The sequence below is a fragment of the Mytilus californianus genome, unplaced genomic scaffold (genome assembly GCF_021869535.1).
Source record: "Mytilus californianus isolate M0D057914Y unplaced genomic scaffold, xbMytCali1.0.p SCAF_10, whole genome shotgun sequence".
In the NCBI taxonomy this organism is placed as follows: Eukaryota; Metazoa; Mollusca; class Bivalvia; order Mytilida; family Mytilidae; genus Mytilus; species Mytilus californianus.
In genome coordinates this window covers 45165770-45180344 of record NW_026262582.1, presented here as the reverse complement: position 1 = coordinate 45180344, position 14575 = coordinate 45165770, and the positions used below count along the sequence as shown (strand labels likewise).

At 32.8% G+C, this 14575-nt stretch overlaps 1 protein-coding gene across 1 annotated transcript; it reads left to right on the top strand.

Moving 5' to 3' along the window:
• Window positions 1–3810: 3810 nt before the first annotated feature.
• Window positions 3811–9664, top strand: LOC127718218 (E3 ubiquitin-protein ligase Midline-1-like). The gene is made up of 2 exons (XM_052224194.1): window positions 3811–3846; window positions 7733–9664. The coding sequence occupies exon 2, from the start codon at window positions 7740–7742 to the stop codon at window positions 9402–9404; it is 1665 nt and encodes a 554-aa protein (XP_052080154.1). The 5' UTR covers window positions 3811–3846; window positions 7733–7739; the 3' UTR covers window positions 9405–9664.
• Window positions 9665–14575: the final 4911 nt, after the last annotated feature.

Below are 14575 nucleotides of genomic sequence, written 5' to 3'. Positions count from 1 at the left end.
TACATATAATTACCAACCCATATTTGAACTTTTTCAGCATTTATAAAAGAATATCTGTAAGTTTAACAAATTCATTGAAGCATAAATGAAACTTAATAAACAAATGCATTATTAATTTACAAGAAAAACTCAAAAACAAACAGAAAAGATGTATACATTATAACACAAAATACCACAACCATTTAAAAATGCTTCAACAATAATTTAAAAATTCTTCACATCTAAGATCTTTTTATAGTAAATATAACAAATTCTAACATCATGATACCAATACATCATTTGGACGGGACAAGATGAAAAAGAAATTTAGGTAGGGGTTTTGTAGTCCGAACAACATTGTTTTTAAAGAAAACCTCAAATGAGTCCTCATAGTTGTTACCCATGTTTCTGTATGATCATTTCCATTAATCTTAGCTATATAGAAATTTCGTCTTCCTCAATGGAAAATTTTATTAATTAACATGGTCCTTTTAATGTTATCACCTTTTCCTATTTTCATTTATTTCAAAGAATAATGTTTCAAATGAAAATAAATAAAATCCTTTTTGTATAATATGGCAATCTTTTCTAAAACCAATGGATACACTAACTTTAAATACATTTTTTATTTTAATTGTTCAGCGGGAAAGTAATCATATTTTATAAGAATAAACATTGAAGTATCTGTTATATCCTCAATTTTAGCATAAAATAGCATACTATCCTCTTTATAACTATATATATAGATAACAACATTATCGGTTTAATGCAATAGATTTTCCTTGCAAAATCTCAATCGTCAGTCGATGTCGATGTACTGATCTTTTGTTAAATGTTCATTTATGGAATTTGGTGTTGTATTTAATGATTTTCGATCGTTTCTGTTGAACTCTTTGTTGGATTACTATGCAATGTTCCGACCACAAACGTTCAATTGGCCTTTGTTCCATTGAAGTTTTGCGTTAACCAAGTAGGAGACCATATATCGAAGGGTCTATGATAAAACCCTATGTCGTCAAAACACAGACAACATGCCATGGCTGTCAGAAAACCGACGAAAAGACAAACAGCATCTCCCTCTTTAAAAGACACCGATAGCTAAACATTGATCAATAGGAAACGGGAGTGAAGTCTTATGCGTCGAAGTGCAAATAGTTCTTGTTACAACAATGAGGCACCTGTCGCGTTGCTCATGACAAGTAACAATTAAGTTTTGTTAAAGTGTCGTTCGGAGATGTCACAGAACGGGATTGTGATTACGACATATGGAATATATCTGTGACCATCTTTGACACGGATGTTCAATAGCAATCAACCAAGTAACGATAGTGTCCGTATATATATTTCGCTTTGAAAGAATGGCTTTATCTTTACAACTGGGATCCCTTGGTTCAATAGATTCAGGCTTCTGTAAAGGAATTCGTCTTAGAAATCATTACCTTGGAATATCAACGATATCAGTTTGGAAATGTTTTTGCTGCTGGAATGTCAAACACAAGAATGAATTGCTACCAATGTGAAATTTGAAATCGTCTCTTTTGAGAATCTCTATGTCATTTTTAAATAAGAGTTCAGACATGAAGCTTGCAAATTATAATATATTATGTGGTATCTTTTATTCAAAACTGGAGCAAACATTGTATCATTCAGCGATAGGACATCATGCATAGTAGATTGTGAAGTGGGGTTGGGGTCATTCCTTCGTACATTTTACGGACACCATCAGGAGTTGGTTGACAGAAATGGAATATATGTTTCTTAGATGACAACGGATATGTTGGTTTAAAGCACATTTACGAAACTTATATAAATAAATATTCAAGCATCTTGATGTCAGTTTCAGGAAACTTTCATTTATAAGTATTCCTACAAAACTAAATATTTATATAAACATTGTTAAGTTTTTATGAATGAACGTTGAAACAATTTATCACACTTCCACGTGCTGTCATTAATATTTCATTAAATTAAGAAATAAAATGTAACTTTGGAAAGCCTTACAATTTTTGTCACCAATCAAAAGTCCCGATGACATGTATGAAACATTCCTGTTTATGAGTCTTTACACTAAATGTGTTGGATGTGTAATTATTGATACTTTAGCATGGGAGAACATGACTAAAATTTAAAATGGTAATTGAGAATGTGTCAAAGAGACAACAACCCGAAGAAAGAGCAGAAAACAGCCAAATAATTCATTTATCAGTTGTATTTTTAAACTAGCTTTCAGTAAAATATAAAATAACAAAAATACTCTAAGGAAAATACCTTTTCAAATGGCAAAATCAAAAGCTCAAACACATCAAACGAATGGATAACAACTGTCATATTCCTGACTTGGTACAGGCATTTTCTTATGTAGACAATGGTGGATTAAACCTGTATATTTAGCTAGCTAAACCTGTCACTTGTATCACAGTCGCATCAAATTTCATTATATTGACAATAATGTGTGAGCAAAACAAACAGACATAAGAGGTGAAAAGTTTGGGTTTCATCCTGCTACATTCTTTATGTGCCTGTCCCAAGCCAGACGCCTGTAGTTTAGTTTTTGCCAATTGTTCATGCTTATCATATTTGTTTTTTTTTAAATTGTTTTGTGGTAAGTTAGTCTGTCAGTTATTCACTTGAATCGTTTCAAATTTTTCATGTCGAGCTTTTTATAGCCGACTATACGGTATTTGATTTTCTAATTGTTGAAGGTAGTATGGTTGCCTATAATTGCTAACATCCACTTCATTTGAACTTGAAGGATATGTATCTCATTTGCAAGCATACCTTTTCTCTTTATTTTTATATGTAATGTAATTATTTCATATTAGAATAAGGAATATTGCTATAAGGGTAGAGAAGTCAAGTAGTTATAGTTCATGAGGAGAGAGATTTAGATTGTATGTGCTCTAACAGAAGGAGTTGGATTTCTTTTATTATCTACAACTGATTCATACCTCCTCTGCGTGGTTTCACAGTAACTCTGAAGCACGGTTTTATGTTGATTAATAGTGGTTAATAGATTAATAGGAGTGTTCAATGAGCATTGACACACATCTAGAAATGGTTTGAATGTCCAGTAAAATAAAGAAAACTAATTCCTTATTTTTCATATATACATTTGATTGTTCATGTTTTCCTGTTTAGTAAGTGCCACATGAAGGTTAATTTTAACTTTCCAAGTGCTTTATAAGTGAACTACTGGTATTATCAAGCATATCATTGCGTTTCTGTATAATTCATCATTATGTGGGTGTAGGTTATGTAAGTTCATGTATTTTAATGTTAGGTCAGGGTTCTTTTCGTTTGCATTTTATAATAATATTTCTGATTTTTGATTCATTGTCAACGAACACCGGAAATTATGTTATATACATTTAAGGTATTTCAACCTTGATGTTAGAGCTATTTTTTGTATAAATTATGAATTTATTTATATTTGTACTTGTATTGAATATTTGACTATCTTCTCTTTGACATTACTATTTATAAAATGAGTAATTAATCGAAACACTTAAGTTTTTCTGTATGGCTATTTAATTTCCCATATATTTATTGAAAATTGTTTGATATGCCCTTTCTTCCACAATCCTCGAAGAGATGCACTGACCCTGAAATTTCGGTCAGTAATCAATTCAAAGAAACCATCAGTTTAAAATTTTGTAATCAGTATTTTATGCACTTTCACACCTGTGACCTATTTTTGAATTATTCAGTTTCTTTTTCTAACAGGAATTATTTTCCCGCCTAAGAAGTATGTTATAAAATGTATGCTTACCTGATATAAGGAATTTAAACCCTGCCCATACACAAGACTATTCTTGATAAAAATAGAAAAAAGGAAAGATAACTCCGGTGCAATAGACAACGCCGAAAGTATGTATAATACATTTTTTAAAGACAAACAAACATAATTTTCTTTTTTAAGAACATATACAACCATATAGTGAACACAATAGACAAACGTAATACACAATCATTATAACGGGTGTTAAAACATGCATGATAAATGTGTGATATCTTAAGTTGAAAAATTTGTTAAACAACAGTTACTGTGTGTGATTCTACTTCCTGTTACATATTTTTACTTAAAATAAATGAAACAAAAATAGATAAAAATTTAACAGAATCAACTTGACCAAGATGAGCCTCCTCATGGGGTTTTTGATTATGTGATTAGTTGGTCATTTTTATTTGATTATTTGATAATCCAGGACTGTATTTTTGATAATTTGATTATCTTGTTTAAAAAAATAATTAATGATTATTTGATTATATTAGCAAATATTTTGTGATTATGTGATTATGTGATTACGAAGGGCCTCAAAGATGGATGTTCTTTGATTTGAAACACAATATTTTATCTGTGAAAAGTTGTTGATGAAACGATATTAAAATTGTATTTATTTGGCCTTGGTTTCCACGCGAACTGCAGTTATCTTGACCCGACTGATATTTTCAAAATAAGACTTAACAAAACGACTTATGAATAAATAAATTTCTAGAATATAGATGAAAATAAATAAATTGTAAACCCAACATCACACAGCTAGTCATATTAAAACCAGTCATTCATACTAAGGTTGGGACAATATCTTTTAATATATTGTCTTACCATTAGATGTATGGCCAACTAGCTGTAAATATATGTTAGTGCTATTTTACCTCGATATTTGGTTTATTATCTTTATTTGAATATTCCTGTCACAAAGTATAGTGATAGTGTTAAATGCATTTACATATTAACTTACATTATGTAAGCGCTGATGAATCATACCAAGAGCAGATTCAGAGGTATACATCTTGATCCATCTATATGATTTCTGAGCAAAGTTTTGCTCTACTTTTTATCCTATATCTTTGTTGTCTTTTCGGATTCCGGATAAACGCCCATGTTCACCTTGAAATCATTTCCGATCGAGACACATTTGATTTATTGGTAATTTTTCATGTTATTGTGCTTTAAAACGATACCTATACTTTATTTGAAAAATGACCAAAGGGTTTAGTGGGGTATATCAAAACAATAATCCATGGACGTCTCCCGTTAAACAACAACGACAGTTGAGCGTCTGTTTGCGCTGTGCGTGATGTATAAATACCGGTCAATATATATATAAATAAAGGCAACAGTAGTATACCGCTGTTCGAAACTCATAAATCGATAGAGATAAAAACAAATCCGGGTTACAAACTAAAACTGAGGAAAACGCATCAAATATAAGAGGAGAACAACGACACAACAAGAACACAACATTAAAATGTAACACACACAGTAACGAACTATAATATAACAATGGCCATTTTCCTGACTTGGTACAGGACATTTGAAGAAAAAAATGGTGGGTTGAACCTGGTTTTGTGGCATGCCAAACCTCCCGCTTTTATGGCAACGTCGAACACAACACCAAAACGACAACATCACATGCCAGGACCACAATACAAATAAATGGGAGAACATATAGGACAAAGAAACACGCGAATAATAGCTATCAAAAGGTACTAGGCTTAAAATTCAATACGCCAGACGTGCGTCTCGTCCACACAAGACCAACCAGTGAAAAAGATGTGGTGTGATTGCTTATGAGACAACTCTTCACAAGAGACCAAATGATACAGGAATTAACAACTATAGGTCACCGTACGGCCTTCGACAATGAGCAAAGTCCATACCGCATAGTCAGCTATAAAAGGCCCCGAAATGAAAAATGTAAAACAATTCAAACGAGAAAACTAACGGCCAAATGTATGTACAAAAAAAATGAACGAAAAACAAATATGTAACACAGCAACAAACGACAACCACTGAATTTCAGAATCCTGACTTGGGACAGGCACATACATACAGAATGTGGCGGGTTAAACATGTTAGAGGGATACCAACCCTCCCCCTAACCTGGGACAGTGGTGTAACAGTACAACATAAGAACGAACTATAAAAATCAGTTGAAAAAAGGCTGAACTCAGATGGATACAACTGTAAATACATCTAACAAAAACACAGAGTGGACGTGGCCGGGTACTTGTACATCCCAACAACAAAGAGACACTAAGTGCAGATCTGAGAGCACTCGCAGTTACTGACATCTAGATCAAAGCCAATAACAACTAATAAAAAAAATCATGCATCTAAGACTATATTATCAATTTCAAAATGGGCGCGATAAAATCCGATGCCTCGGTTTGGCGGAGTACCACAATGTTTGTACTTGAAAGAATCATTAAACATTTCTCCGTGGTCCGTATGTGAACTATTGAGAGGCAAATGTAATGCCCAGCATACCCGCATTTACAAATTTCGGTATTTTTGTGTTTTACTTTTCACAGATGACGACGGATATGTATTAATTGTTGTAACATCAATCCCGTCCTATTTTTCTCGAATGTAACCAACCGATTCACACTTATCACCGTGTCTTTACTTGCATGACCAATACGATGGGTGCCACAGGTGGAGCAGGATCAACTTAACCTTCCTGAGCACCGTATACCACGTCCGGTTTTTGGTGGAGTTAGTTTCTATGTTGTGTTTTGTTCATAAAAAAGTGAAAAGGTCCGTGTTCTTGTTTTGGAAATATAATCAATTAAAAATTTGGCGGGAGACGATTCTATCTAGACTTTTCATGCATCTTTATTCTTTCAAAAACTATGAAAAAAACCAAGCATTTTATTAGATTTAAAAATGACTTTTTAAAATATGAATGTATGTTATAGAATTAAGAAAAGAAAAAGGTTAGCAGGAAAACTTTGCATTGGCACTAGATGAATAAAACTAGAGCATTCCAAAAATCTGACAAAAAAGTAAAAAAAAAAAGAGTAGCGAACATCCTTAATACTGAATTTTATATTTTCATTTCTTTTTTATTACTGCTTTTTTTATCTATATCCTTATAGTTCTGGTCTAACTTGTTGTGGCTTAAGATCTTAAAATCTAATCTAGTTGGTTATATTTATATTTTAATGTTTAGCTAGCTATAAAACCAAGTTTTACCCACCATTTTCTTCAGCAAATACCTGTACCAAGTCAAGAATATGGCAGTGTTCTTTCACTTGTTCTTTTGATTGACAGCATTTGGTTATGTCAGTTTTTATGAACTCTCTCTTTATAAATCGTCTATGAGAATTATACCAAGCTGTGTTTAGCAAAACAGAAGAAACACGTCATTTTAGAATTCGCAATCATATATCTTGCAATCCTAATTTTACCAAAAATGTTATTCCTCGTCTGTGTAAAGTTAATTTTAATGTCAAATCTCGCACATTGATTTGATTGGCCATTGCTAATTCGTTTTTGTCGGGATTTTTTGGGGTCAAGGGGGTTAAGGGCGGGTCGATAGGAACGATAGGTATCCTCTATTTATCAATTTATGTATCTATCTAATTTGAGAGGCAGTTCTCGAGTAAGTATAATATATTCCAGTTTTTCTGTTAGATTTTGTTCAACACTTGTTCCTTCACTGCCTATCTTGACCAAATTTCAAGACGTATAATGCTGTGTTATTATGTTCATAAGCACTTTAACTGTAACATCAATTTAAAACCCCACTGGACACTAATTAAGCAATAATTTATTAATTAAAAACAAAACATACCCAACTATTAATGTATTTGTAATGCACATATTTGACTGTATTCATCCCTACATTTTCCAGTATATAGTTATCGACTAACTATGTGAAATCCAATTGTTATCGATTGCATGTACATTTTCCAACAACTTACTATATCAAATGAAATTGAACCTTTATTTTTAAATTTTCAGACTAAATATGGCTTCCAGTCAAATATGTGGACCATGTAAAAGGATGGATAAATCAGCTTCTGCCGTAAAATATTGCACTGATTGTGAAGATCCCTTATGCACAGATTGTATTGCCATTCACAAAGCCATCAAGGTCCTCGTGTTACACCATTTGGTCGATGCAGAATTTCAAGCTGACAAGGCTTTTAGCATAAGAAGAACCTGCAGTGACCATCCAGATATGGGTTTAGAGTTTTACTGCTCGAATCATGAAAGCTTGTGCTGTCGTATATGCTCCGTGAATACCCATCGCACATGTGGCAAAATTCTACCGATCGATGTTGCTGCACGCGGAATAAAGACCTCAGTAATGTTAAACGATGTGACAGCAGATTTAAAGGCTTTATTAAAAACTGCCGAAAAATTAGAAGAGAACAGAACAATGAACAAGGAAAACATCGGAAAAGCTAAAGTGACCACTCTACAAGAGATAGCTCAATTTAAACGTGAATTAATTCAAGAGTTAGATGAACTAGAAAAGAAATTAATGACAGATGTTGATGTGACTGAGAAAAAGCTTACCAGAAAGGCCGAATCTGATCTTTCAGACATTGCAACCCGAAAAAAGGTCATCGCAAATTTATCAGAACAATTGGAATTTCTTACAAAACACGGCTCAGAAAGCCAAATATTGATGCTGTTGAAAACTATTAGAGTGGATATTTCAAAGCAAGAGAACGACTTTCAAAATTTGGTCCCGTCATACGTATGTATCGACGTTAACTTCAAGGCATCGGGAATAAAATCCGCACTTAATTCTCTTGGATCGATGGAAATAAAATATGTTCCATGTTTAATTACACTCAAACCATCTAAACACGCACAAGCTCAGATACCACAAGAATATGAGAAAATGCCAACAAAATTCAAACTCAAAAATGAATTTAAATTACCTTATATTAACGGGAGAATATCTAGCATTGTTGTACCGAATGATAATAGACTGCTGTTATGTTATTGGGGAGACAAGAGTAAAGCATTGTCGATATGGTTCGATACGGGAGATCATATTCAGGAGTGTGCCCTTGCTGGTGCCGCCTGGGGAATAGCCATAATACAAGGAACAAATGAAGCAGTTGTTACATTACCATCTATAGACTCGATTCAGTTTGTTAACATAACCAGCATGTTTCCAGGTAAAGTAATGGAAGTTCCCGACAAGCCCTATGGAGTCACAATTGTAAAGAACATGATAGTATTGGGTGGTGCGGGAAAAGTTTATTTCCTCACTATGACAGGAAGTCTTATGAAAACATTCAATGTCGGAAGTGGTAAGTTGTATTCACTGAAGACAGGTGAGATGGATATGATTTATTGCTGTGAGGCCGATAAGGATAGACTCCATTGTATTGATATCAATGGAACTGTTATCTTTTCATATGCATCTCCTGATGTTATTGGCCCAGCAGACATTGCATTGGATGGCAAAGAAAATATATATGTGACAATCTGTACATCAAACGAATTGCATCGTCTGTCACCAGATGGAAAACTCCTGGACATCCTTTTGAATGCTGAAGATGGATTGAATAAACCTTGTGGAATTGCCTTCAACAAGAATTATACCAAACTGTACATAGCAAACGGACCTTATCGTCAAAATAAACATATATTGATATTTGATTGTGCTTAGAAACAGTATATAACTCTATTACATCACTAGTTATTCTTACCCTGTCATGGTCCTGAAAGCCAATGTTGACTTTTGTATGAATGTTCTGTTCCCTTGTTCGAAGAATTTATGTTGAGTTAAATGAAACTAAAAGAACACCATATTGTACAAGAATTTATATTATTTTATGATAAAATTCCACAAATCCAGCCATTCATGCATTGATGTAAAGAAATAATACATAATAAAATAATAACTTAACGTGACTTGGCCACGTTATTTTACACTAAGATGAGTAATGAGTTATCTCTTAATTATCAGTCAGTATTCCTTGCAATAATGTTTCTGGTGAAGAAGTTATATTGACAGTTCTAATCAAAGAAGTATAAATTTTCTCAAAAAAAAACACATCTTTATGCTTTCTAATTTACAACTCTAAAAGAAAGACTAACAAGCACAGAATTTCAAATAAGTTGAAAAAAAATATTTCCGATAGTTATCGTCAGAAAGATTTAAATTTGTCTATCTTTTATGCACTAAAACATGTTCAATTTTCTTTTTTGTTACCTTCTGTAGATTTCATTAAAGAAATAGTAAAGCTTTAAACCTTTTCGCGTGGCCATTTAAAGCATGAACTTATCTTTCAAATAATATATTTTTCAGATAATACACTGTATTCAAAACACCAATGAATATGCATTTTCAGATTAAGATTGAAATCATTATATCAAATTTTCTGCAGCCAAAATGTTTCAAAAGCCTGTAAATGAAATGCTAAACATATGTTCAACATCAACTTTAAGAAAAAGTAAATTAAATATTACAATGTGATTATATAACAAACTTTGTTTTGCCCTTTGTTTAAAAGAGGCGAAAAAAATCAAAGGGACATTCAAATTCATAAGTCGAAAATAGACTGACAATGCAATGGCTTAAAAGAAAAATACAAACAGACAAACAACAGTACACAAAACAAAACATAGTAAACTAAAGACTGAGCAACATGAACCCCTCCAACAACTGGGGGTGATCTCAGGTGCTCCGGAAGGGTAAGCAGATCCTGCTCCACATTTGCCACCCGTCGTGCTGCTCATGCTATTGCAAACCCGGTTAAAAGTCTAATTAGGTGGCTCACATTCGGGGAAAAGGGGACGGGACTTACGACATTTGGAAAATATTCGCTATTTGAGAAACGGATATTCCATAACGGTCTACCAACTCGTGATTGCGTCCGAAAAATTTACGAGGGGAAGATTTCATTATCACCACTTGGAACTCTTGATTTATATAGCTTCCTTGTGAGCTGCAACTCTCTATCAAGGAAATCATGATAGGAAATACAAGCCCTGGAATATCAACTGGGAGATATGTACTCCGTATGCAGGCGCTGCTGGAATGTTGCTACATAGAAATAGAACGTTCACAAATGGAAAATTGAAATCATCTCTTTAACCGTAAAGTGTTGTTTTCAATTGACCATTGTCAATTTCTAGATGTATACTAAGTCAAGATATGAGGCAGACTAAACTGTATATAACCTTTATCTGAAGTTTGATGGGATGGATGCGTTCAACATAGTCACCAAATTTTGAATTATTTAGTGAGAGGAAATCTCTATATTGCAGAAAGTAAAGTAAAAGGATACTGTTAACTTCTTTTCTTTCTTCCTAAGAAGTTCCTGGATTAATTCAGCCTCATATGAATAAAGGAACAAGTCGACGAGAAGAGGGGTTCCCATGGAAATGCCGATTATTTATTAGAAAATAACGTCCTCCAAACGTACCAAATTTGTTGTGCGAAAAAAAATCAAGCATGTTGATATTGTCAGTTTCAGAGAATGTTTTGTTTAAATCAGAGTGGTTTTTTACAAAGTAGGATTTATCCCTTCCTACTTGTATCCACGTTGGACATTTTTTTATGTAATAAAGTAGGACTAACTCTTTCAGCTTGTCTTTTAGTTTGATATATGGAATACTTGTGAAAAGTGTAGAAAAGTCAAATGTTTTGATACTATTGCATGATGAAAGGGTCTTAGATTTTATGTACTATAAAAGATCTTTGGAATTTTTCAGTATCTACATCTGATTCACGCCACCTCTAGAAAAAGGAGTTTCACAATAAATTTGAAGCCCGCTTTGATTGCTGATAAAATTAATGCTAATAATTTAGAAAAGGTTTTGTGGAGCACTTGTTGGAAGACCCAGCAATATTACGTTGTTTGTAAGGACACTCGTGTAGTTTAGGTATCTAATACAGTGATTGAAAATCCAGTTCGTCATCTTTGTTTGAAATTCCAAAGGAACATAGAACAGACAATAGACCTATGATTATCCAAAATTCTCTCCTGGGTAGGTGTCGAGGGAGGGGGGGGGGGGGTACATATTGAGTCTCCAAGTAAATTGTCAATACCTAAATCATTTATCAAGCAATTTATGTAATGTGATTTAAAGTGTTTTAAGATTGATATAGCATGGGTATTCATAGACCCATTCAGTTACTTAATTCTGATTTGTATCAACGACCTCACAGCCCTTATCCATTCAATATTTACGTAATTCACAGAAAAATGTTGATGAATAAATTCAATTTAATATAAATGGCATATGTTCAAACTTGACACACTTGGTTGTCACTCAGTTAATAAAAAAACATGATTATGAAGTTTTAAAAATAGCCAACAAAATAAATAAATTAAAGTCCAGCAGTGGTTGACATTTCAGTCATCAACCACACCATCAGTAGCTCTTATTAATTGGGTTGATGAACCAATAGAAAGTAGAACTGAAAATCTTATTCAGTTTACATGTAGGTAATCTCTGCAATAAAAATGCATTGTACCTTGAAGCGAAATTGATTTAACCAAGTTTGAAATTTCTATTAACTGGTCAGTTTCATCTAATTCGTATCATAGGCTATTAACAAAAATGTTACCTGACAATTACCAGCAATTAAATGGTTGTATAATTCGCTCTATCGTTGCATGATCAAAATATCTGTAAATGAAGAGTAGAGCTAAATTGAAAGTAATTGACATTGAGGTCGACTTTGATATAAGGAAAACCTTAACCTACCAATTAATTGGAAGATGTAAATTAATTTTTATCATGTTTTTCTAACTTATTTTCTTTACATAAAATAGTTATTGTAGTGACTTTCCTTTGTGTCAAGAACAATAATGCAAAGTAGCATTAAACTACTAGATATCCATTTAGTTCTGTTGTTGTGTGGTTGTACCATTGAATATGAATTGAGGGAAACGTAGGTTATATGTAAATGAGACAGTATTTCAGTGGCATATCAATTTTATACATATCCAACAGAATTGTGATATTTAAATTCACTCTATCATGCAGATGTTCAATTTCTAAGAGAGTAAATATATTTATGATTTTCTAAAAAATGTCATTGCATATTTAATATTTCTTTCATTTTTTTTTTTTTTTTTTTTTTAAATATATTACTTTTACTGTTAAGTCTGTTTTTTGTGATATCCATTTGACGTGACTCTGTATTTATGTATCTCGTCATACTTTGAACGACAAAATTATTTTATATCTACCTGTATGACGTCAAACGCGCGATTCAACGCCAGTACTTAAAACCTTCCATCCTTTATGGGTGGATTTTACATAGATAAGTAAAATCGTATAATTTAAAAGCAAAATGAGGATGTTAAATTTGATGTATGTCTTTTTGTGCTTCTTTGTTACATTTGTTTGTTTTAATAGTGATTAAGATGATAACACAATGTTGACTGCTGTACCCCTATTTTTGACATTTTTACCTATTGTGTCTGTTTGTTTTGTTCACGCATCGTTGTCAATATAATGGAATTTGATGCGACTGTAAAACAAGTGAGAGGTTTAGCTAGCTATAAAACCAAGTTCAATCCACCATTTTCTACATAAGAAAATGCCTGTATCAAGTCAGGAATATGACAGTTGTTATCCATTCGTTTGATGTGTTTGAGCTTTTGATTTTGCCATTTGATTAGGGACTTTCCCTTTTGATTTTTCCTCGGAGTTCAGTATTTTTGTCATTTTACTTTTTTTATATACTTATCTGACCATCTCTAACATGCTGAGAGACCAGAAACCATTGTTCTTTAAATGTCATATTCAAAGTCAAATAAGAGCAACAATTTTTCAATGACAGAATTTTTAATAAGCTCGTCCCGGTCAGATCATCCAGGTCAGATCAAGCATTAAGACCAATTTAATAAATATAATTGCATGTCGTTATCTTAGGCCTCCATCACCAATACTAGCACTACAAACTCTTCAGAGTCTGCAAAGACCATATTTTGTGCTCAACCAGTAAGGTCTAGCACATATTTTACTTGACAAGACTCGATATAATCTCTACAGTTCTAAACTATACTTAACTGTACTTGACTGTGGTCTTTACTTTACTTAATAATTCTGATTGACTACTTGATAATATTGATATAGTCTGAATATGGTCTCGACAAATGCTCCACCAGTCTCGATCAGTCTTGACTCAGTCTTGACAAGTCTCGACCAGTCTTGACCAATCTCGATCAATCTCGACTGAGTCTTGACCAGTCTCGACCTGTCTCGACTCAGTCTTGACCTTTAAAATTGATCTAGACTGGTCTGAATCAGCCCACCTAACTCAATCATATATTGATCTTACAAAATTCCAGGTTATTTGGTAGTTTGGTTCATTGCTGTCAGATTAAAGGATTTAATTAATAGGTAACACAAGCTAGAATTTTCAGTTCTGATTAAATTCAGATAGTCACCTTTAATTATTTCTTTAACTCTTTCAAATCAACTTGGATTTTCATAAAACTTTAAAGCAATTTCAATTTAATATTGATCTTTCAGAATGCCAGGTTGTTTGGTAATTTGATGTATTGCTGTTAAATTTAAGGATTTAATTAATAGGTAAAAAAGCTAGATTTTTCAGTTCTAGCTGTTTTTACCCATTAATTAAATCCTTAAATTTGACAGCAATACACCTTACTACCAAACAACCTGGCATTCTGTAAGATCAATATATAGCAATCTATTTATTCTTGTCTTTGTTTGACCAACCTCTCAATTCCAACTGCCATGAAATGTTATATGAAATTTCAATAAACATATAAACAAGCACTTATGTATTTTCTTGCAACCAAATACTGTTATTTTTTGTGAGGCGGACCTGTCTTATTATATTTTTTTTAA

Bases quoted from the DNA above. Each gene is read 5' to 3' on its own strand.
- LOC127718218 (XM_052224194.1), top strand. From the start codon at position 7,740: ATGGCTTCCAGTCAAATATGTGGACCATGTAAAAGGATGGATAAATCA.